Genomic DNA, 24046 nt, shown 5'->3' on the forward strand with positions numbered 1-24046 from the left:
CTTTCTCTTACAGCCACTGGATATGATTATTTATAACTGACGTGCTATAGGGCAACAAACCTAAACATGTATCTTATTTCTTTCTGATAAACAGAATGTTTTCTTATGCTAAATTCAGTACACTGTTGAAAACCAGCTTTGGGGCTTGTTGAATATGTCTGATGGAGGCTCCTCTTCGTATCTTCTGTCCGTTATCTACCAGATGAATGGTTTAGGGTGCAAGTAACAACAAGGGCATCCCAGTCTTGAACAGGTGCTGGACAGAATACAAAACACGTAACACACACTCATCATAAAGAACACTGCGCTCGAAATGTCACCTGTCTACGTGTTCATACATTTATACACAGTGGGAGCTGTTCTCAGTGTGGGCACTCTACTTTTGTTGACTGTCTGTTGTGGAGCACAGGTGTATGAAGCCCTCTTGTGGCCTATGCTAAACACATCTGGAGGAGACACTTGGAACATGCATCACAAGACTAAGTTTGATTGATCTGCAATAAATCTATTCCAAATAGGTATAACGATACAACAGTCAAGCAGACATTCTAATAAGTCAAGCAGACATTCTAATAAGCCACCTTAAGTCACCATAAGTCCACCCCTGCTCATGAGAATAAAGGAAGATGGCTCGGGTCTTGAAACCTGGGCAAATGAAAAAGCGATCATTCCAGAGGTCTAGAAAGACTGGCTCCCGGGATTGATGTCCTTAAGTAATGTCCTCCAGAAATGAACCACAAAACGTATTGCACATTGCACTCTAGGATGGGGGCCTAAGATCCTGAATGATATCAGTCTGGAAGCTGGCATGCTGTATGCTGTCCATTTGAAGAAGGCCAACACATCAGATGCACCTGACCCACCTAAACTTGTGTTCAACATCACCACTGCTGAATTTAACCGTTGTTGAGTTCAAAATCAGTGATGACAGATGGGCTGACAGGTGAGGCACACAAGTGGTCATAACTTCCCCCTTCAATGTTTCTGCTGCCTTCAAGTGCTGTTGGAAATATTGAATATACAACTTTACCATACATGAACAACACAACAAAGTGGTAAATACGACTGGGAAATTCTTTAAGATTCCCATGTTGCTGAGATGTGTTTAGGGGGTGAAAAGCATGGAAGCTGTATCAACAAATTATGTATACAACTTTTGGCTAATAAATTAATTAAAACATAATTTACATGCATGATGTCCATTTTATCCTCTTCATTATACTGCTGCAGCACAAAGTAACTCTGTGATTGATGATTTATAAAATAAAACAACAGCCCCCAAAGCACACATTCCACACATTTTTGTCACGTATTTTGTTATTTCTGACAAAAGCACTTGAACACAGTCATATGACATCTGAATTCAGAAGAAGGAGTTTTCTGAAGCTTTGATGAGTTTACAATCATTAAGTCAATAAGGCAGGTTCGATTATTGAAATATTGCAATCACTATTTAGAATTCAGAGGATGGGAATCACAGTGGAGTTCATATGGGTTCCAGCACACTCAGGAGTTGTGGTCAATTAACTAGCTAATAAAAATGCTACTAAAGGAGATCAAATAGATATTGATATTGATATCACATTCAGTAAACCAGTAGCCAAATGCTAATAAAATGGCACCATAAATGAAATGGCAAAGTGAGTGGGATATCATAATTTCAGTCATTTGTGCCTTTGCAACAGTATTGGAGTGTCAGACAAGTTCTACAGGATTAATGTACAGGATTTGAGTTTGGAATTTGTCTTGTTTGTGTCCTGTCTTGTTTATTTATTTGTGTAAGAATTAGGTTATTAGTTGTTCCCAAATTCATACTCCTGTTCAGTTGGTGGCGGTAATGCACCAAAGGTTGTTTGCCAACGCCTTAAAAATCCAAGGAAGAAAGATAAGCAGGAGTTTGCGAAGAGCACTTGAAGGCAGCATTCGCCCTACAGCCAGCTGTCCAATGACAATCGAGGATGTTGGAGTGCGTGCGTCGCTGACTCGTTGTGGTTGAAGCGAAGACGCGTGAGGAAAGCGACCAGAATTCCGCTCAGTAGAGGTAAGATATAGCAACACTCGGCTAGTAAGTAACGTTACTATCATTTACCACCATTTCATTAATTCGTGCCTCTGCGACGGTTTTGGAGTGTCAAATATTAACGTTACCGGATATCACACGATTCTGACAGAAGGCTAACGAACTGTCTTCGACAAGCTCTCTGACTACTGCTTTTATTAACCCGCAAGCTAACGCAAGCTAGCTAATATTAGCTTGCCCATGCGGCTAGCCGCTGTAGCTAACGGGCAATTTTTATCCACATAAAGACAAGGCGCACCTTCCGACATCGCATTGCTCTAGCTAACAAATATATGACGTTAATTTAGCCGGATGGTAGCGTCAGCTATGCTAGACGTGTTATTTAAGTGGCAACGGTGAAGTTAATGTTATGGGTGAACCTTCGCACATGTCTGTTAAGTAAATCATTGTTCCTAGCAAGTTGGCTCGTAGTTCCTCGCCTTCTAGCTAGCCCGGTTAGCTGCTGTCAGAGGTCTGTGGCACCGCCCATAAATTGTTAGTAGTTGTTTGTGTGTATGCGCTAGCTAGGCAACAAACGTTAGTGTGTACGGCTAATGGAGTACACGCTTCGTATTATTTTGTCACTAATATCTACTGATTGTCAGAGGCAACGACAACCATTATACTAATTGTGAATGAAGAGATGCTAACTGAAGCTATCAAATCACAGCATAACCGTCGTTAGCATGTCAATGCGTCATCGGCCTGCGCTTGCTCCGGGCTAGTGTTGCTGTTGTTGATTTCTCAATCGAAGTTAGCTCAGCTGGTCTGCCTGTCATCTTGTTATCCTAGCTGTGTTCGTCGACCTACAATTGACACTGGGTGTTTCCTTGTTCACGGAGTTATTTCTAAAGGCGTTTTAAGTTCACGGAGTTATTTCTAAAGGCGTTTTAAGTTACATGACCTAACTTCGTGTATTGGGTTTACTTTGTTGCTAGCTGTCAGTCCTTATTGCTAAATCATTGTCATGACTCATGAGCATCTGTCTAATATCACTGACCTGTTTCTAACAGAGGAAGGAGCTGCCACTCAGTAATGGACGCCAACAAAGGTAAAGACAAAGGTACTTTTACCTTCGCTTACTAAATTAGCTATGTGAGGAAAGGCAGTTGATCTGCTTTGACTCATTTGTGTATAGCTGTTATACTTTTTGGATGAAGGTCAATGAAAACAAAACACCCTGCCGACTTTGAATTGTGCAACTATGAACTAAAATAATGGCACAAGAATCAACAATCACAACAGTCAATGTTGTAATTGAAATAAGCTGTTTTTAGAACTAGTGTGATGAACTTGTTCTGTGTTGTTGTTCTCTGTTGGATTGGCAGGTAAAGGAGATCAAGGGATGCAAAGTCCAGGTGGGCAGATGGACAGACCTGACTTCCACATCATGGAAAGGTGAATACACACACTTGAACTTTGATACCAATTAGTACTTTTTCTTCTCGCTTGTCAGGATACTTTACTTGATTAACATTCAGAAGAAGCCTAGAGGCTGTAAGTATTCATTATGTCACAAAGGGAAAAAAGGTTTCTAGCATTTATCAGCATTTTTTCAGATGCCATACCAAAACAAAAAAAACCTACAAAACTATCTTGAGATTCTTTGGTGGTTCCCCATCCCCTGCTTGATGATCATCTAGTCTAATCCACTGGTTTACAGGCTGTGTGAGAAATGGTTCAATACAGTGGAAAATGTAGTAGTTGGTTTTTTTTTCCCAGATAGCTACTTCATGACCTGAATTCTCCCACAAGCACTTTTAATTCTACTCAGCTCTGATGTCTTTCTCCTCTCTCCCAGTCTGCTTCCCAAGGCAGTGAAGAGGCGAGTGCACGCCTTGAAGAGGCTACAGGTGCAGTGTGCCAACATAGAGGCCAAGTTCTATGAGGAAGTTCATGAGCTGGAGAGGAAGTACGCCGCCCTCTACCAGCCGCTCTTTGACAAGGTACTGTAAATAATTTTACTCTGTTGTACTCTGCTCTACCACCAGGTACCCCAAGAACCAGAACACCCTCACTATCATTATTTTATTGCTTGACAAGTAATCTTGTCTCAGTCACACAATAGACTGTGCCAGTGCTGGATCTTACCTCCTTTTTATTTAATCTAAATAGTGAATATAAGATGCTTTCTAGGAATTTGCTTTCTGTTAATTTTTATATTGTTAGAGATAAAGTGAACTATAGTAGATTAAGAGATAAGACCTCTTTGGGTCATTTGAAGGAACACAAAACATTTGAGGCTCACTTGAGGTGTTGTTGTGGTGTTCGCTGCACTACAGGATGGTATGTCCCTCTGGTCCTGACCCGAGGTCAGTGAGGACACATCCTTGGTGCTAAATTAAATACAGCCGGAGCGAGTAGTCAACTGTTCCTCAGTCAGTTGTGGCTATTTCCAGAGCTAGTGACAAGAATTCGGCTAAGCTTAGTTACACTGAAGACTGGCAGCCGTAATCCTGCCACACCTGTCTGTACTGTGTGTGTGTCTCTGTGTGTGCATGTATCTCTGACAGGGTGTTGATTTCAGTGGGCTAGTTGAAAATAATTCAGCCTTATTAAATTAAAGCTTCTTCATGTGCAGATGTTTCAAGCTAATATTACCAGTGATCATTCCCAGTGTAATAACCCTGTCTTACTGTATGTGTGTCACAGAGACGAGATGTTGTAACAGGGACAGTGGAACCCACAGACGAGGAGTGTGAGTGGCAGAGCGACAGAGAGGAAGAGGAGGAGCTAGCTGTAAGTTGAGTACATCAAACAAATGAGACCATTGCTGAGAAGATTGGCAGCCTCAACCGGCCTCCACTGCATTTTACATTGTGTACCACCTGGTCGGATTTTGCAGAAAATCTGCTGGATTGCTTTATGGCACAAAACAGAACCAGGGCTGCTGTTTTTCCAGCACAAACGCAGCTAAAGCTTTCAGAGTTTTTCACCTATAGGGAAAAAATAACTTCTAACGTGTTTATTCTCTCCAGTAAAGCAAAACAGAAAACAAACGCATATGGAACAACAGGAGGAGAGGAGGGGTTTTTTAAGTAGCAACATCCTGTTGCGACAAGAGTGCAGGGTGGATGGGAAAAGTGGTCCTAATTTTGAGAAACACTAGCACTAACAATACCACTGGCATGAAATGGAGGCTACCAATCATCTTGACCGTGGTCTCACTTCAAGTGAACTATTTAAAATTGTTTTAAGCTGGAAGCTACTGCTGTATGAGCAATGAATTCTGACAAGTGCACTGCCCACGGCCTGTAGGAGGAACTGAAGAAAAAAGCTGCTGTTGAGGATGAGAAGAAGGAGGAAGCCACCCCAGAGGAAGACCCCAAAGGCATCCCGGAGTTCTGGCTCGCCATCTTTAAGAGTGTGGACATGCTCAGCGACTTGCTACAGGTACACCTGAACAGTGTCTTGGTTTGAGTTGATGGCTTGCATAACTCCCCTCTCACTCCTACTTCATGCACATTTTGCCACGCTTCTGAACAGTGACGTCTCTCTGTCCTGACAATACTCCTCTCCCACCAGGAACACGATGAGCCCATCCTAAAGCACCTGAAAGATATTCAAGTCAAGTTCTCTGAGCCTGGACAACCAATGGTCAGTATCGACACAATGATACTATGTGATGTTACACTGATATCACATCAGATTAAAAAACTGATAATAGATTAGATCTTAGAACTCGTTATTAACCAGGGAAGAAAATGTTTATATCTCCAGTCATAGTTGGAGCAGACGGTGTATTTGCATGTTTTGAGTAAATTATTTTCTCTCTTTCTTTTTTTCCTGCCTACAGAGTTTCACACTAGAGTTCCACTTTGAGCCCAATGGTTTCTTTAACAATGCAGTCCTCACTAAAGTCTACAAGATGAAGTCAGAGCCTGACGCTTCAGATCCTTTCTCATTCGAGGGGCCAGAGATCATTGACTGTGAAGGGTGAGAGCCAGAGCGCCCAAGCTTGCTTGAGGATTTAGCCACGTTAATGTTGAGTGTTTGGGAGAATAAAGAGAGTCTGTGTGGTTCTAACATGAGCTTTTTTTTTGCCAACTCTCTTTCTATTCTAATCTTTTTCTCGCCTTTCCATCCCACATCTCAACCTCCTCTTGGCACTCCTTCCAACTTTTACTCTTTTTCTGGCCTGGCTTTCTGCCTCTCACTTTTTTCCCCACCTCCTCTCTCTAGCTGTCAGATAGATTGGCACAAAGGGAAGGATGTGACAGTGAAAACTATCAAGAAGAAGCAGAAGCATAAAGGCCGTGGCACCGTCCGTACTGTTACAAAACAGGTCCCCAACGACTCCTTCTTCAACTTCTTCAACCCTATCAAAGGTGAGAAAACACACAAATAGCTTGACCCCAATGTACAGTATACATTTTGTATACGTAAAAATGTAGGAGAACCTTATTATGGCTCTTGGATTTCTCTCGAGGTCTAAATGTAACATCATAAACAATTCCTTTATACCTTTTTCCAACACTTTCCTCAATTTTCAGGTCTTTTCAGCAACCACCCACATATATAGCCTTGCACTGTGAGCAATGGTGACCACACACATTGTACACATACTTGTGATATTGTTGAGTGCATTGCCTTAAAATGTACTGCACATATTGGAGGCAGCAAGGTGGCATGAGTAGGGAGACCCAGGCTCACACCTGTGTGTCACCAAGCATTCCCCCTGCTGAAGTGTCCTTGAGCAAGACACTGAATCCCTACCAGCTGCAGGGCTGCTGCTCTGTAGCTCAGCCTGACCTCTTACCTCCCTGTAGAGGGAGGCAAACAAAAATAGAATATCCCTGCGGGTGTTGGTTCAGTACCACATTATCACGCATGTTATGTTGTTCTACCGCTGGTCAAGACACTGTGTTGAATTTAACAGCAGGTGGCGCCAGACTCTTTCCCGTAATTTGAGGGATTTTTTTTTTTTTTTTTAACTCGGTGGCACTCAAATGGTCGTATGTATCAGCTGTGTGTGGGAGGAATAGTGAGCAATTCTGCAGCTCTCTGAAGTTGGACTTTGGACGTTAAGCAGTGCACACTGGACTTTGGAGCTTTTACATCAACTTCGGTTTTACCATTATTTTCCGAAACAACCTAGAGATCTTAGGTGTTTTTGTTATGTTGGCAAGGTTGTGAGACCACTGATACAAAAGCAAACAGTTTGTAAAGCCACTACCCTCTTACCCGTAAAAAGCAATTGTTAATGTAAATTACTGGTGTAGGCTGCCTAACACAGATAGTTTAAAGTCCAAGGTATTCACATGGGGTGTAAAAGTCTTTATTTCATTAGGGCTCAAATGCTCAGGAATTAAAATCCTTCTTACTGTGTCTGATCCCTGATTCTCAAAGGGCACCAGTGGAGGTAATGCCAAATGCCCAAGAAGCATTGCCTCACATATGTATATATTTTTTGACTAGCATACTAATATACTTAATTATATGTAAATTTAAGTCAAGATTGAAAGTCAGGAATCTGACTTAGTTTTGTTCAGCAGTGTAACAAATGTCATATTTATGAATAATTGTATTCTGTTTTGTAAATGATTGAACCAAAGCGCTACGACACTAAATCATTAAAGGTGAGGGAGTTCAAAACTAGAAGTCAGCAATCTTTCTATTTTAGTTTGATTACCTTTGTTCAGCAGCTTCAGTCTAAAAACTGGGTGAATAATAGAATTATAGCCCCAGTAAACTTTAAATGACTAATTCTCCCTCATCAAAGGGTTAGTGAATTCGGCAGTATACACCTTTGTTGGATCACTGAATCACCTTTCCTGTATAGTCAGCTTTCCTGTCAAACATGCCTGGACTAATTCTGACTGACTGAGAAGTTGAGATACCTGATCTGATCAGTCATTGGCTGAGCAGGTGTGTGTCTTTCTGGTTCGCTCATGCCCCAGGTATACCATTGGTGGACGTAAATAGCTCTTTGTCAGATGGGTTCAGGTGTGTAGCTCAGGGGTTCATATCTCTTAAGGAGTTCATTAGGGAATACGCCGTCACTCTCCATTCACGCACACACGCATACAAAGAATGTATGTGGGAGGATTCGCTATGCAGTCCATACGTGTGTGAATGAGGTTTGTTTTGTGTTCCTTAATTGGACATTTAGAGATTATACGACATAACAATGTATAGAGCACAGGTCACAAGCTGCATTCAAGCCTGCATAGCGGTCAGTTCATAATATGTGTCTTTGATGTTGCACCAGACCATTCTCAAAGAGGAAGTGCAGTCTCGGCACCTTTCACTATGGCCGACCAAACATGAACGCAACCTTTCCTGTCTTTATCTGCCCTCAGAGGAAGTTGATTTCTTGTCATCTGTCATATCTCCTCCCTTGAGTTATGTGAGAAAGTATTTGAGGAATGTCTGTGACAGGGCTAACCGTCCTGATGGCTTCATAGCCCAGACCTGCTGGAATGCAGCATCACCAGCTTCCACCGTGGAAAACGCGTGTCTTTCTGTTTGGTGTGTGTGCTTGTATGCGTGTGCGTTCTTGAGTGTGTGTGAAGTCGGTTGATGAAGGTGCTCATTGTCTGTTGAAGCTAGGTTAGCAGTTCACGTGCAGCTAGTGAAAGTTTACATACCAGTGTTTCCCCTTTATATTTTTTTTCTGGGGGGTCTGGGGCATTCTCCCTCAAGAAGAATTGTTTTTTAAATGTTCTACCCCAAAACCAGTGTCAGAAAATCACTGCTTGGAAATATAACTCAGAATACATTAAAAATGAAGCTGACTTTACTTTGAATTGTAGAGTTTAGATCTAGTCCACCTCACCTCATGTCGTTGCTTCTCAGATGCTTGGTCTGACTGCAGAGCTGAGGTGAATTTGAGGAGATGATGAGAAAACATGCCGCCTGTGGCTCGCTATAGGGCGTGAAAGTTTTTACTGTGCAGCAGTTGTATTTCGCCTACCTCTTCACATAAAGAGTCAGTCATTTAGAGTATATAAAGGGAAAACACTGGTGCATACACAAAAGAATATGTGCAAACCTCTTTAAATAAGTGTTAGTAATACAGCAGTGTATTGGAAGAAGAGAAAGGAGAGGATGTGGTCATCTTTAGTCAGTTTATTAGCAGGAGGGTGGAGGCTGACGGTTGTTTCCTGAGGACCTGTCACTTCCTGGGGACAGTGTGACCTCATGTTGTGATGTCATGAAGAAGCACAGTTGCCGCCTTAACTGGGCTCTCAACTGCTTGTTGTACTATAGCTGATCAATGTGTAATGTTGAGATGAAAATAAATGCTTGAAATTAAATTGAATGTTATAAAACATTCCTGTTCTGGTTGACTGAGTACTGTTGGAAGCCTGTGACTGTTGACATAACTGTTAATTTAAATATTAGTATGCCAATTAAAATCCCCACTTTCCACTTCGCATCATGCCTGTAAATGCCTCCTAGCTCTTCTAAAGTCATTGTAAAGCACTTGCAGTCTCAAGGGGCTTGTTCCTTAAATATTTTGTCTCTTCTCTTACAGTTTCACCAGATGGAGAGATGGTGAGTAATCTGTTTATCTTTCGTCAAGTCACCACCACTTTTATTACACCTTCAGTTACCGTTAAACTACTCGATCTGTTGATGTGTTGCAACACTGTTAAAACTGTCTGTTTGTGTCTTTGCCTTGCAGGACGAGGACTCTGAGTTCACCCTAGCCACAGACTTTGAGATTGGTCATTTCTTCCGTGAGAGGATAGTTCCCAGAGCGGTGCTCTACTTCACTGGAGAGGCCCTGGAGGATGATGAGAGTGTGAGTGTTTCTCTCTCTGACACGCACCACAATACATGAATACAAAAAAACTCCTACACACAAGCCACAAGATGGGATGGAAAACAACAAAACATGCAGACTGGAAAACAAATTATGGAGGATGTCTATTGTAAGCTAAACTGGTGTTCTCTGATGTACCACAGTAGAGTTTCACTCTACATTTTGTTGTTTCTTTCAATGCAGTTTGAAGAGGAGGAGCTGGAAGAGGGAGATGAAGAGGTTAGTAGAGTGTTTGTGTTTTTGATTGACTGATTGCATCTTTAGACAAGGGTGCAAGGGAATATCTTACCATCATCTTATCTGTGTGTTTCAGGAGCAGGATGAGGAGGGTGATGATGACGATGATGAGGGAGATTTTGACCCCAAGGTCAGTATCCATTCTGTGCTTGTTTTCCTCTGCCTGATATTTTAATTTGCACAAGGTCCTCATGTGCATTTTGCATTTGTTGGAGATGTTGTAGAATGTGGGTGCTTTTATTGGTGCACTGGCAGTGGTGATGGTCCCGTAGCTCAGTGAGTTGAGCATGGTGCTAAACACTCTCTGGGTTAGGAGTTCGACTCCTAACCCATGCTGAAAATATTTGCACTCATGGTATTGCAAGGAGCTTTGGATAAAAACACCCACCGAGTGTAGGGATGGGCATTTTAAGTAATTTTAATATTCGAGTACTCGCATTAAATTATTATAGAGTACTCGAGTACTCGCAAAAAAAATTCTATGATACGCAAGTTTAACGTTACATAGCTTGCACTGCACATTCATTTCGTCTATTTTGTTGAAATACTTCCAAACATCACTCTTATGCCTGGTCGCCATTCTGCCTGTAACGTTAGATCCTGTAACAATGCGTGCGCAGATCTATCATTTTTGCTAGCAGTCCCATCCAAAAAATGTAAACTTTTAATATAGAACAGGGTAAATTTACGTTTATATTTATTATATACATATGTTTTTTTTACAAAGCAAAAAAAAAAATGCGAGTACTCTATACGTTGAACCATTGAACGAATACTGACGTCCAAATCGAGTACTCGAGTACTCATGCCCATCCCTAACAGAGTGTTATGCTGTGGTGACATGGCTGGATCATAATGACAAAAACTTTATCTGCGATAGACCTTGTCTCGTTGTCTATGTTCCTTCTGAATCAAATGGTGTATTGTGTATCTGTATATCCATAGTATTCACTGCCATTTTTAGGTTACGTTCACTAAGTCTTTTTTCAGAAGTGCTTGTGCATTACTTCAAATTACTTTTATGGAACCATGTGTTGCGTAAAGCACAAAGTGCAGAGTAGAATCCAGTTCAACTTTTGGTTTGAGCAGTTCTCTACTTCACTGGAGAGCCTGAAGGATGGCGAGAGTGCGATTATTTCAATCTCTCGTTCACATGTACGCACACACTCACAAAATAAGGTCATATTCAAGCAAGCATGTTGATGGTGTCTTTTTCCCACCATTGACTAGGATTCTGAAAATGCACAATTGATTGCTCTTGCTACATCCTGATTGATTATAAATGGCATATATGGTGAACATTTTATTTAATTTCTTCCACTTTTTCTGAAGTCACCTCCCTGAGGCTGTTGGCTATGTATTATTGTGTAGTTACAGTCAGTTGTACAGCCATTATTGTGCCAATCTAGCTGATATGACAATGCCCATATTGTGAGCTATTCCAGCTGGATAGTGAATAACTACATAGTGTATCCTATAAGCAATCTTATTGGGAGTGACTGTCAATGCCACATTGTCTTTGAATGTTTCTTTACAAGTAGTTTATTGTTTTGCACTTTTCCCTCATGTGGTGCCTGCTGTCAGCCCTGCAGTTATTCGTGGTGCTTATTCACCAATTTCTGGAATGTTTCACCATGCTTGCTTGGATAGAAATGTGATGATTAGGACGACTTGTGTGATTCTGCATGTGACATTTCTGTCAGAATAAGCCCATGGGTTGAATGTGACGATTAAACTTGTGCATATTGTTGTCTCTCCCTCCCCCCTGGATTCCCCTCCATTACAGGCATAATCAATCATTCTCACCCCATGCATTTCTAGGTAAGGGAGAAATAAGGATGGCCTCCCGCATACATTACATACTCTGTCGTCCATTGGCTTTGGCTCATTACTCTCTATAGCTGACTCTTTCTCTCTTTCACTTCTATCACTACATCCTTGATTCTCCCAGTAGTCCCAGGTGTTTAAGTCCCTCAACTTACATCTTGGTCAGATAAATGTTTCGTTCTCCCTCACCGTCTACACCTTTCCCTTCTTTGTTTTTCCACCTATAGTCCCAGGTTTCTAACATTGTTCCCTTTGTCGCACAACCCTGGTCAAAACGAAAAAAACAACAACCCAGTTTCCTTGACTCTAATACTCTGGTGTCTGCTTTTCTCTTTGTTAGTTTCTTCTGTTTGCTAGTTAGCGCCCTGTGGCTTCGTTAGCTGTCTGTTTTCTTCAACCTCATCCAGTTTTGTTTATTTTAATCTGCTTTTCTTTCTCCTTCCTCATCCCCCTTTTCTCTCTCCCTGCCCCCTACAGAAAGCAGAGCCCCAGCCTGCCGAATGCAAACAACAGTAACTGTGGTGATCAGGGGAAATTGGTGGAGACCTGCTGTCCGTCAAATCAGTCCTCAACCAATCAGCAAGTCCTCCCACCCTTGCAGGCTCCGCCCTTTATGAACTCTCATCCAAACGCAATAGAACGCAACCAAACCGTGTTTTTATGATGTGCATGACCTCTTTTCTTTTGTCTTGCGCCCCCCCACCTCATTTGTTTGGCTTCATTCATACTCAAAGCAGAAGTGACTTGACTGTAGTTAAAATACCATGGCATCACTGAGGGAGAGTCTACTTCTTTGGTCAGGTGGAGTAGGTGAGTACTGCCAAGAACCTCAGAATATGATATGGAATTGGAAAGGAAAGGAATGGATCCCAACTTTAGTTTTTATGGAAAAAATCAGTTACTCAGGGTTTTTTAATGCCAACAAGATAAGTGTTAGTTTACCAGGAAACTGCTGAACAAGTCTGACTTAATCTTTCACTGGGGTTGCTGAAATGTTTTTGTTTTTTTTCTTTTGTTATGGTGTTTTTTAAGAGACACGCAATGTATCATTATGAATTTGATTTACTGTTTTAATGTTCATTGTCATGTCATTGGACTATTTATTCTGGTTTCATGCAGCTGTATGAAGTGGTGCATTATGGGAACACATTAGGCCCAGCCACAGTTACAGGCTCATTCTCATTGGCTCAAATCTCATTCGGGCTTAGCAGATCAACAAAACGTGTATACTGCCAAATCGTGTTTTTTATTATGAAAATGTGTTTCAAGCATTGAAGAATTTCTTTCCACATTAATATTGCTCAACTGTGCCCAGGTGTATTGGGCTTAACAAGCATTTAAAACATAACCAAGTACTTAAGTGGACACATTTACACCAATTAAGGTCACAAGATTGGCGTGCAGAGGTGCCTGTATGGTTGAATCTCAGAACTGTCTTACATTGCTTGAGTCTTCTCTCTTTGCCCCCTCACCCCTGAAATGCTCTTTTAACTTGTGTTAACAAGGAGATTAAGAGAATGGATATGTGTAATGAAAAGACTTTTGAGGTCTTAAATCTTCTTGATTTAAGCTGTTAAAACTGGCACGTGGTTCTCAACTTGACGCATTTCCCCTAGCCCAAGTCTCTCACTGGCTCTCTGGACATTTCATTGAAGTGGCCAGCCTGACTGACCCACAACTTTTTGTAGTGGTTTAGAGATATCACTACTGATATGTATCTAGTACTTAACAAATATGATATTTAGAGTCAGTGAAGGGACAGGGTGCAGGCTGTTTGGATCAAATGTAACCTGGACGAGTTAAGACTTTTCTTTATAGAACCTTTGTAATTTGTTCCGTTAACAAGAAGCCAATACGACACAAAAACTCCCAAACCCTCTTTTATTAAACATTCTGCCAATTCTCTTGTTAACACACAATATAATGTAATTCAGCATTTAAACTTTTGTTTATAAGAATATTATATGAAGATTTCTCTGTTATTGTCTAATGATTCAATAGAATGTCTCTCTGGAAAACAAATGTAAGAGGTTGCCAATGTATTTTATACTGCACTTGGATTTTGGTCGGTTGGTTGGTACTGTGGACACCTTTGCCTGGTAAAAGTGGCCATTGATAGCAGTGACAGCGTGATAATACCCACCCCTTCTCTCTTTTTAAAAGAAAGATTGTAGATCTTGTTGGACAGATCTCTCAAAGCCACGGTGACATCTTCAAATCTCCCACATTGGACCGTGTGCTAGCAATGGCCTTATCTGGTTCGTATTCACAATTTGTTACTTGCGCAATATTTCTTTTCAATTTGTACAGAATTAGTTAAGATATTCTATTAAAGTTGTGCGACATGAAAGAGACTGTTCTTAATATTTCCTCCGTCCTTTGTGTGTGAGTGTCCGTGTCCGTCTCTTTCCCCATCGATGGGGGCGGCGGTTGCCTAGAGCAATAGTTTTCCCAGTCCTAGGGACCCAGAGTCCTGCTGGTTTTCATTCCAGCCATCTAATCAGGGACTGAATTACACCTCGGACACCAGGTGAATGCAATTAACTACCTGATAGGATAGAAAACCAGCAGTGCTATGAGTCCTGAGGACCAGGATTGAAAACCACTGGCCTACAGCAGGGATTGGCAACCATGTGCCATGGAGGGCCGAGAGTATGCACATTTCCATTCCAGCCAAAGACCACACCAGGTGATTTCACTGATTAACTCACCTTCAACCAGACAGGAGATACTAATCGGTGAAATCACCTGGTGCAGACTGGTTGGAATGGAAACCTGCAGAGTCCTGTCCCTCCATGGCACATGGTTGCCAATCCCTGGCCCAGAGGTTGGAGAAGTGACCAGATCATCACTGAGTTGAATCCTCAGACCAGCTGGGAAAATGCGTGTTGGGAAAGAGAATGAGTAACACTCTTCTCCATCAACGACTACTGTTGAGGTTCCCTAGAACAAGGCACTGAACCCCCAACGCCAACAAAAGACTAGTTGTACTGGCCAGTTCCCTGGTGTGAATGTCTGGAACTATGAGAATATGATGCAGGGAGCTGCTGGGAAAAAATGTGTGTATGGTCAAATTTCCCTGGATGAATAACGGTTAGAAAATGTGCCAGTGTTTCCCAGCCCAGTCCCCAAGGACCCCGTGTCCTGCAAGTTTTTGTTCCAGCTCTACAGTGATCCAATTAAGTTTCTACTGCTCAACCAATCAGCACTAAGGCCTTAATTGGATCAGGTGTACAAGAGTAGAGGCGGTAGTAGGACAGGGTATTTGAGGACTGGATTGGGACTGAACACTGAATAGTCTTGCAGGGAGATCGACATCACAGGAACACATTGGGTGATGATTTTGGAAAAGATTGGTGAGAGGTTAGAGCAAGGACACACAGTCACCGCTTCCATGTGATGACATGAGAGCAGAGGAATTGACCTCAGCCAACGTGACGACTTCGCCGAACTATCAACAGCTCAGTATCCAGGCTGGAGGAATTTGCTTAAGGTCTGCCAAACATCAGGCTAGGCAACCAGAATGCCTGGAATCTCCGTCTTGATTGGCAGATAGGGAAGGCATGAAAGGTCCTCTGAGAGACCCTTGTAATGCATTCTGGGAGATAATGGCTGAGTGCTCTGAAATGTCTGGAGAAGGATGGCAAAATGTGTATCCTAGCAACTTAGGTTTTCTGCTAAGTGCTGAAACACAGGTGGTTCCTTGTCCTGTCACCGCGCCCAGCAACACTTACAAGTGTGTCCAGATGATGTTTGGGTACATGTGTGTATTCGCCTATCTTCATGGGAACAGAGGTGACGACATGTGACCGTGTCAGAGAACAGGAGAAGAAAGGTAGTCTGGTTTAGATCAAGATCCTGACAAGAGCCACATCACTGCCAACACGCTACTAAATTGTTGACGTGTTTTGGTAAAGAATATCTTGAACAGAGCAAGAAAAGGGAGAAGGGGGTTTGATGTTGTTGTGGAGGGAATGAGTGGGGAGCGATGCATTCTGATCCCTCAGTCCTCCATGACAAACAGCCCACAGACTGAGATCTCTCCAGTGTCTTACTGTAACTCCAGGGGTTTGACCTACAGGCTCGGGAACAAGACACTATTCATGCGGAGGCTGCTGTGTGGGGGGTTTGGTGATAGCCTGGCTCCAACAAGGAGTCCGATTGTGTCTGAAGAACTATTACCGTCCAGTCAGTAACTAGGCAAAGATAATGGATCTGCACAGTATTACATCGGTTTGCCGACATATCATGCTGATATTGACCTTTTACTAAAAATCAGTGTCATCCACCTCTGATCGTAGATATGATGGACTTTGATTACATATTTATTGCGTAATTGATCCATACTACACTGGTTGTGTATGGGAGGCCCTTGACCTGGATTGATTCTAATGTGACATTTTGATCAGATATCACACAAGTATGCATGAATATTATGATTATCTTGAGTTACTTAGTGTCCCATGGTCTAAATGCTGTTTCAGAGGGTTTCCCTCCCTACCAAGGGTAGAATTCTGGGGAAACACTGAATACTTGAAGATTTTTTTTTTTTTTTTGGCATTGACATGGTCAAATTTAAAGATATTGAGCATCAGCACAACATATTGGCAGCTTCAGTCCAAAAATATCGGTATTGATATCTTTAATGATATCATAGCCCTTTTCATAACAATCTCATCATTTTTAAACGGCCTCAACTGAATGCTTATTATGGAGAATTTCATTTCATCTGTTTGTAGTCGTCTGTGAAGTATGTGGAGGATGAAAATTACTTAAATTTTCCCAAGCAGCAAATTACTTTTTCATTGCTATAAAAATTGCCCTTGGTTACACAATAACCAGTCATATACTTGGGGTATTGCAGGTGAATCTATATTTATAAAAGCATGTCAGCAAAGCAATTTGAGCAAGTTGATCTAAAGTTCCCATCTGAAGAAGTTATCAGGCTATAATTACTTCTGTCTTGTACAGCCATATCGACTTGAGAACCAGACCAAAAACCAGAGAATCATGAATATTTGTCACTGTTCACTCCATCCTCTAAGTTCTTATAAACAGATCCTGATCATTATATAAAAGATTTGTTTATTCTGAATTTTAGATTATGAGCAAATCCAGGTATAACCCTAGTTGCTGGACTGTGCACTGGTGGAAGAGACAAGAGAAGAAAGGTTGCTATTATGAGAGAGAGAGAGAGAGAGAGAGGGAGAGAGAGGTGTGTGTCCCAGCTGGCCAACCAGAAGACAGAAGATAGCTCATTCAGTCCTGTTGAAAGAAGGGCAAAGAAAAGAAAATGAGAAAAAAAGAAAAAAATTACAGCAAGGCTTTATCTTTCCTGTGCTCTCCTCTCCACACACCTCTTCAGTTGTTCTGGTCTCATGTCAGGATGTCCTTTGTGTGTGTGTGTGCCTGTGTGCATATACCCAGAAGCTAGGTGCAGCCTAACCTCGCCTTAAGGAGTGCCAGGTCATAAAATGTTGGGTCATGGACGGCGCTCCACGAGTGTTGGGAAGTCAGCTGGAAACACAGAAGGACTCCTACACTGAACATTTAACTCTTTAGGCTTCAGGTCAGTCGTTCCTTCGCTTTGGGCAGCGGGGTCGAGTAATGAAATGGGGAAAGTGTCCCTCAACTGGAAGACCAGGGTTCAAGCCCTGCTGAAGTGTCCTTGAGCAACACACTGAATCCCTGTTATCTCCAGGGCTGCTGACCCCTGACCTCCCTCTGTATCACCACATTAAATAGAAATGAATAAGTCTACTGAAAAGTTTGAGGGGATTCCTTGATTTTTGGGAGGCAAAACCCTGGAAAGACATGCCATCTCAAGGGAAGGATGTTTAATATGCAACAACAAATATAGAAAAATCAGTTTGCGGACATCATTGCATACTTCTCAATACACTTTTTCAGTTATTTCAAAATAAAAGACACAATCTGTATGCTGTGCACATGTTCGCAGCAGGAGAACAAAGGAAAGTATTCAGACTACTGCGATTATCCCCAGATGACACCCTACTCTGCCTGCCATCGTCTCATCCTCATCCAGGACAAGTGTAAGGGTGCAGTCTTCTTCCGACCTTCCTCCCAGCTGCAGCTGCACCCACCATCACACTCTTGGCCGCAAGGTGCATTTGGCAGCGCTTCTACGTGTGCGTGTATGTGTGTGTGCGTGCGTGAGTGTGTCTGTGTGGGGTCTTTTCTAACGTCCCCCAGTCGGAAGTGATGCGAGCCAGATTGAGTTCCAGAGAGAGAAGGGAATAGAGAGGTGCTTTATGCTGCTGAAGCCGGCTTTGTGTTCAGAACTGAATGAGCTGAACTGGCAGCGTGATAAAGAGCCCATTACCTCTTAGATCTGATAACGTTTCTGGTGGCGCTGACACAAGAACACAGACTACATGGACATGACTAATTTTAAGATGTTTTGATGTTTGGCTCAGTTTACCAGCTGACATGAAGTACAAAAACAGAAGTTATCTTTTTTTTTTTATCTCCTAATTTCCCTCTTTTTCATTGTCTTGAAGGCTGTTAAAGGAATAATTCACCCCAAAATAAAAATTCTGTTATTATCTACTCACCTCCATGTCAGTTGAAACTAGTTTCATCTCAGCCTTCTTCCAAACCCTGTTAACGAGGTTGGCCCTGTTAACGAGGTTAATGGGGCCATCTTTTTATAGTTAAAAAAGTCAAATTTCTCTCAAATTAGCTTGTGCAGCATAATCCAAGTATTTCGTATCTCAGCCTTATATCAAACTATTGAAGTTAACTTTTTACAGCTCCAAAAAAGCATTAAATGTCCATCAAATTTCTTCAAACAGGTTGTGCAGAATCATAAGTGTTTTGTAGCCAAACGATTGGGTCCAAAAGTCCAATATTCACCTCAGTATCTCCCATATTTTGCTCACTGACCATGCCTTTTGTTCTAGATCGCACCAACAGTAGCAAGCAGGTTGCATGCACGACCAGACCATTGTCAGTGAGGAAAATATAGGACATAATGAGGTCAATATTGGACTTTTGGAGCCACAGTGCAATCGTTTGGCTACAAAACACTTATGATTCTGCACAACCCGTTTGAAGAAATTTGATGGACATTTAATGCTTTTTTGGAGCTGTAAAAAGTTAACTTCAATAGTTTGGTAGAAGGCTGAGATGCAGCCATGGGAGCTAACTCACTGTGTGTTTAGAGGTCCTATGAACATCAATGGAGTTTCGACAACCCTAATAATATTTCCCTTTAGGAGAGAAAGATTCCCTTACAGTCCCAATGAAACGGCGGTTTGAGCACATCTTTGCTTTCTTAATTTGATGTCCTGATGAAAGTAATATCAAGGTGGGAGATAACGCAGGGAGGAAGCTTTCAAAATTGTGAACCTGTGCGATATCAATATTGTTAGGGAGAGAAAGATGATTTTATTTGATTAAAACAAGACAGCAGTGAAGACAGAACTTTGAGGAAAATGATGCTTGCTGGTTATAGAACAAAGGTCAGCCAGTGGAGGAACAATAAACATGCAAATGAGGCAGTTCTGCTATGACCTTATTCTTCCCTGACAGCACCTGCCACACATACAAACAAGCCCTGCCACATATTGCAGAGTCCTCATGGGAAACACGGTTGACTATTCAGAAGGAGCGGCGTCCTTGAAGAGGGAGAGACGGGGGACAGAGCAGCGAGAGACCAAATAAGGCTGTGACTAACACTTCAGCGTGGGTTTGTGACAAACACAATAGGCCTTTTCCATCGTCTCAGGCCAAGGTTTCTTCACATCTCCGCCGGGTCACCTTGTTTTGAGCTGTCTGAATGTGCGGCGCGTGGGCGATGGGCGATTGAAAGAGGCTGGATTTTGATCAATGCAGAGTAAAACGACATTTATTCACTCTCTTTACCTGCGTAGAAACCCTCCGAACACAGGGAGACCATGCAAACTCCACACAGAAAAAGGCGCAGGTGGAGGAATCGAACGCCGGCCCTTCTTGCTGTGAAGCGATGGTGCAAACCACTGAGTCACCATGTCAGTAAAACAGCATGTAAAGAGATTGATATTGGAAGGACCTGCGGTGGTTATTGTGGGAAATAACATGACCTTAAAAAGAATGGCATTTAAAAGCGTTCCAGTGAGCCAGTGCCAAATGGATTTTGCATCATTGAAAAAGTAAAATGTAGCCTGTCGGTGTTATCAAAAAGCTCAGTTACACTTTACGTTCAGTTATGTTTCTCTGTGAGTGCTTGTGATTGTGACTGTGATTGTGATTAGGAAACAATAGTTACGATAATTGAGCAAGTCTTATTTGTCATATTGCATTATCAGCAGCAGCCTGGCTACTTGGTATGTGTGGGAAAGAAAGCTTCACACCCAATCGCAGCGTCGCCATGACAGGGCAGCGCGGCTTTGTCTGGATTTATGAATGGGCTTGTGAACGAACAGGGACTTGGGTGTGGCGTGTTTAACCTGAATCATACTCCTTGACTTCCGAACACAGATAAAGCCGTCAGTCAGACCCGGGCTACATGAACAGGTATTACATAAAGGGAGCACAAACAGGAAAGGTTAACACGGCAGTCGGAAGCCAGGCAGGTTTAAATATATGCAAACTTTGCATGCCGCCTCATGCTCGGTGCTCGAGGTAGACGCTGCCGGCTCTGACAGAAATTGATCGGGTGAAATATTCTGTGTAATTAAGGAGATGCTTAGCTGCACCCATATTGTTACATCACATAGTTTTTATCCAATCTGTAAATTCCCATGAAAAAGAGGTAATTTGATCATGGGAGTTGTGCGAAGCGAGGCGGATGTGAAGCCGAACGCCCCCGGGCTCCAGTCAGACCCAGACCTGTTCAGTCCCTGCTGTGTGGTCTCTGTAAATGCTAGAGGGGAAAATCAAGAGAACTTTCTTACTAATCTATGATGCCTCCATGGCTCCAGGCTTATCACTTGACATTGAAGCATTTCCTCGTGTTTCATCATGCGTTCATGTTGTTACTAGACAGCATGATGGATAAAGCATCACTCAAACTAAGCTTTTAGTCGGAGCTTACAGCTGGACTGCGCGAGGCCTAAAAGATTGAAATACATGAATGCAGGTTTAACAGTAAGGTCTAACAGCCAGATCTCTAGCACCTGATCCGATCCATGGATCCTTGCTCCCTCATGTAGATTAGTTATGGTTCTATGGAAAGACTCCAGGTTTATCACATAAGCCACGGAGAAGCTATGCAGATGGCAAAGTGAACTCTACATTCCTGGCAGGCAGAAGGCTTGCAGATCTGCATACCTGCCATTCTTAGCACATTCAAGCTGGCACGAATGAGGTGTTGGACGTTCAGATCGACTCATTAGGTCACATCTTGTACCAGCCCGGCTTCACCTTACATGGCTCCTAAGAATGGATGCTGTGTGTGAAGAAAGTGCAGTCATCACAGACTGCAAGGCCCAGAACCCCCTCTGCTGAGGTGCTTTTACCATAACCGGAGTTGTCTGATTAATTATAAGGAATAGAATATATATGTGAGCCAAGGCCAAGTGGCAGATAGACGAAGTGATGCTGTGTGTTCTTTAGATGTGGCATCCTCACTGCCCAGTTCTTCCTCAGATATGATGCATTGTGTATCTGACAGCGGCCATTTCTGTTTGCATTGTTTTCCCAACGGTTCCTCCTGCAGCATTGTGTTTGCCTGTCCTCTCCGCTCTTCAGCCATTTGTTCTTTTTCCCACGGTGGTGAATGCCGCAGACACACACACACGCACACACACACATACACACACAGGGCTTATCTGAACAATGCCTCAAATAGCTCCAGAGTCTCATCACAAGGGCATGTCACCAGGGAGCAGGAGGGTGCCTGTGTGTGTGTGTGTGTGTGTGTGTGTGTGTGTGTGTGAGAGAGAGAGAGAGAGAGAGAGAGAGACAGGCCACAGTCGTAAACGTGTCACACTATGCAGCTGTTACCTGCTGGCTCTCTTTCGGGCTGCTGTACTTGTCAGCAGCCCATCACTGCCAGCTCATCCATATTGCCCCCCATTGTTAAGGCTGACTATGTATAGTACATTGTCTGAGGGAGGCTTTCACTGGCTAACACAATGTACACAAACATGAATACACATGCATTTATATGCATATGAACAAACACGCACAAATTCATAAACAAGGTTGAGAAAATTTGTTTTGAAATCTTCCAAAGTCTGTTTGAGGTTCAGTTTGGACAATAGTCACCTGCTTGCATTTATAATTAGTAGCAAAATTGACTGCGTACATCTTGGAAAACTTTCACTCAGTTTAATATTTCTAGGCCTCCAAAATATATAAATTATGAAGTTACAGATATTTTATTTCAATTTGAACGGTGTTATCATCCTCTAAAATCACTATCCACCATTGTTTTGAGATGTGAGATGAAGAAAAACATATTTGTGTCCATAGTATTACAATCAAAATGCATTCTTTCCTTCAATCATGGTTTTGTTTAATCCAATAATGAATCATCCATTCCTTAAAAAGAATGAGATGGTTATTGTTTACTCAGTACCTGTAACAGATTACAGTTTCCCCTAATTTTGTAATCAGAAGAATATAAACCCGTCACATGTAAACTCTCACTCCTCCATCCTGTACACACAAGCACTTAAGATAAGTGGAAAGTGAATAGCGATATATTTCCACTTAAACACCGCAGTCCAAACAGGGTTCTACAAGCTGACTTCCTCTGCATTTCAAGGCTGCTTTGTGTGCCGTGACTCACAGTAAACACTCGGCAGCTTCATGCCCCGACAAGACTGCTAACTTTGGGCCTTTCTGGTCCTTCCACCTGCTGTGTGCTGTCACACCCATGTGCATATGACTGCAAAGCATAGTGACACCGAAGTAAACAAAGTGTAAGAACAGCAGGCCGGCCTTAACCCCCTGCTGCCGTCGCTCAGAGTGTATCAGGTGTGCTGCTGGAGGAGCGTGTTGCAATCAAAACCCTCCTCAGCTCCAGTTGACTCATCATCTTATTTCCTCTATCTCTCTCTCTCTCTCTCTCTCTCTCTCTCTGGGGTTTTGTTTTGTCTATAAGGAGACAGCTCGAACCGGAGGGCGTTGATTTGAATCCAAGGTTGTCACAACACACCGCCGGGATCCCATCACACACACACACCGACTCCCTCCAGAATGACTTGTTCTTTCCCACAAGGCTGACAAACAAGGAAAACAGTGACAGATCCCAGTTGCACTGCGATTGCAATTCAGCAGTCACACTATGCGGTTTGTTAAGTTCGGGGCGCTTCAGCTCATCCGCCACTTGTATGTGGGACCTGCCTGTGTGATGCGTGGGACACATGGGGATGAGAGGTCGCTGCAGGGATTTGAGACACACCACACCTTGATATAGGGAGAACTGAGGGTTTAGTGCCTGGATGTGGGTCAGATTCATTGTTACGTGTAACTGGTGACTTTCAAAATATAACCCATTACTGACTACTCCAACTTAGTTTAGTAATCTAATTGCTCTTGGTTATTTTGTTGTTTTTTTGTTGTCAGTGTCATATGGCAGCTACCTAGCTTTGTATTCAAATTACTGTAACCCTGTTGCATGCAATCCATTACTCTCCAACCATCTACACAGGGGAAAAGAATGATAATCTTCACACACACACACACACACACACACATAGACACACACTCATTTTTTCACACGCAAATGGATGCGCATATGCATGCCAGTACACACATGCACACACACACACACACACACACACACACACACACACCTGGCTCTCCTTTAGCAAGCAGTCTCCTCCTATGGAAGGCGCTACACCACATGCTGAGTCACTGCCTGGGCATGTCTGTGACTCTCCACCGCAATTCCCCCTTCAAACAGAAACACATATGCACAGACACACACACACACACACACACACACACACACTGCCAGGCAACAGAGAAAAGCGCCTAAAACAAAGGCGGAGGGAGGTAGAGAGGCGGTGGCGCACTTCTTTACTCAACAGAGGCCAAAACGGCGCCACCGAGGGAAGCAGGTGTGTTGAGTCAGTAGCACACATGTGGTTTCCTTCGCTTTGAGACCGGGGGATTAAAGTGGCCGCCACACCACACACTACATCAGTGGCCACACACTGCATCAGTGTCAATACAAAATGCTTGGGCCCACTGATTGA

General features: G+C 42.7%; 1 protein-coding gene across 4 annotated transcripts; it reads left to right on the forward strand.

Moving 5' to 3' along the window:
- The first annotated feature begins 1933 nt into the window (after positions 1-1933).
- On the forward strand, positions 1934-14246 carry nap1l4a (nucleosome assembly protein 1-like 4a). Of its 4 annotated transcripts, XM_071895117.2 has the most exons (15): positions 1994-2041; positions 3073-3122; positions 3388-3457; positions 3861-4005; positions 4712-4798; positions 5318-5452; positions 5585-5656; positions 5856-5995; positions 6242-6387; positions 9540-9559; positions 9690-9809; positions 10014-10049; positions 10144-10197; positions 11854-11888; positions 12372-14246. In XM_071895117.2, exons 2-14 carry the CDS (start codon positions 3095-3097, stop codon positions 11857-11859), a joined length of 1059 nt encoding a protein of 352 aa, XP_071751218.1. In that variant the 5' UTR covers positions 1994-2041; positions 3073-3094; the 3' UTR covers positions 11860-11888; positions 12372-14246. The 4 variants fall into 4 exon arrangements, with proteins under 4 accessions (XP_071751215.1, XP_071751214.1, XP_071751218.1 ...); XM_071895114.2 differs by lacking the exon at positions 11854-11888 and having other exon boundaries at positions 1934-2041; positions 3073-3110; XM_071895113.2 differs by lacking the exon at positions 11854-11888 and having other exon boundaries at positions 1993-2041.
- Positions 14247-24046: the final 9800 nt, after the last annotated feature.

This window comes from Centroberyx gerrardi, chromosome 4 (genome assembly GCF_048128805.1).
Source record: "Centroberyx gerrardi isolate f3 chromosome 4, fCenGer3.hap1.cur.20231027, whole genome shotgun sequence".
Classification (NCBI taxonomy): domain Eukaryota; kingdom Metazoa; phylum Chordata; class Actinopteri; order Beryciformes; family Berycidae; genus Centroberyx; species Centroberyx gerrardi.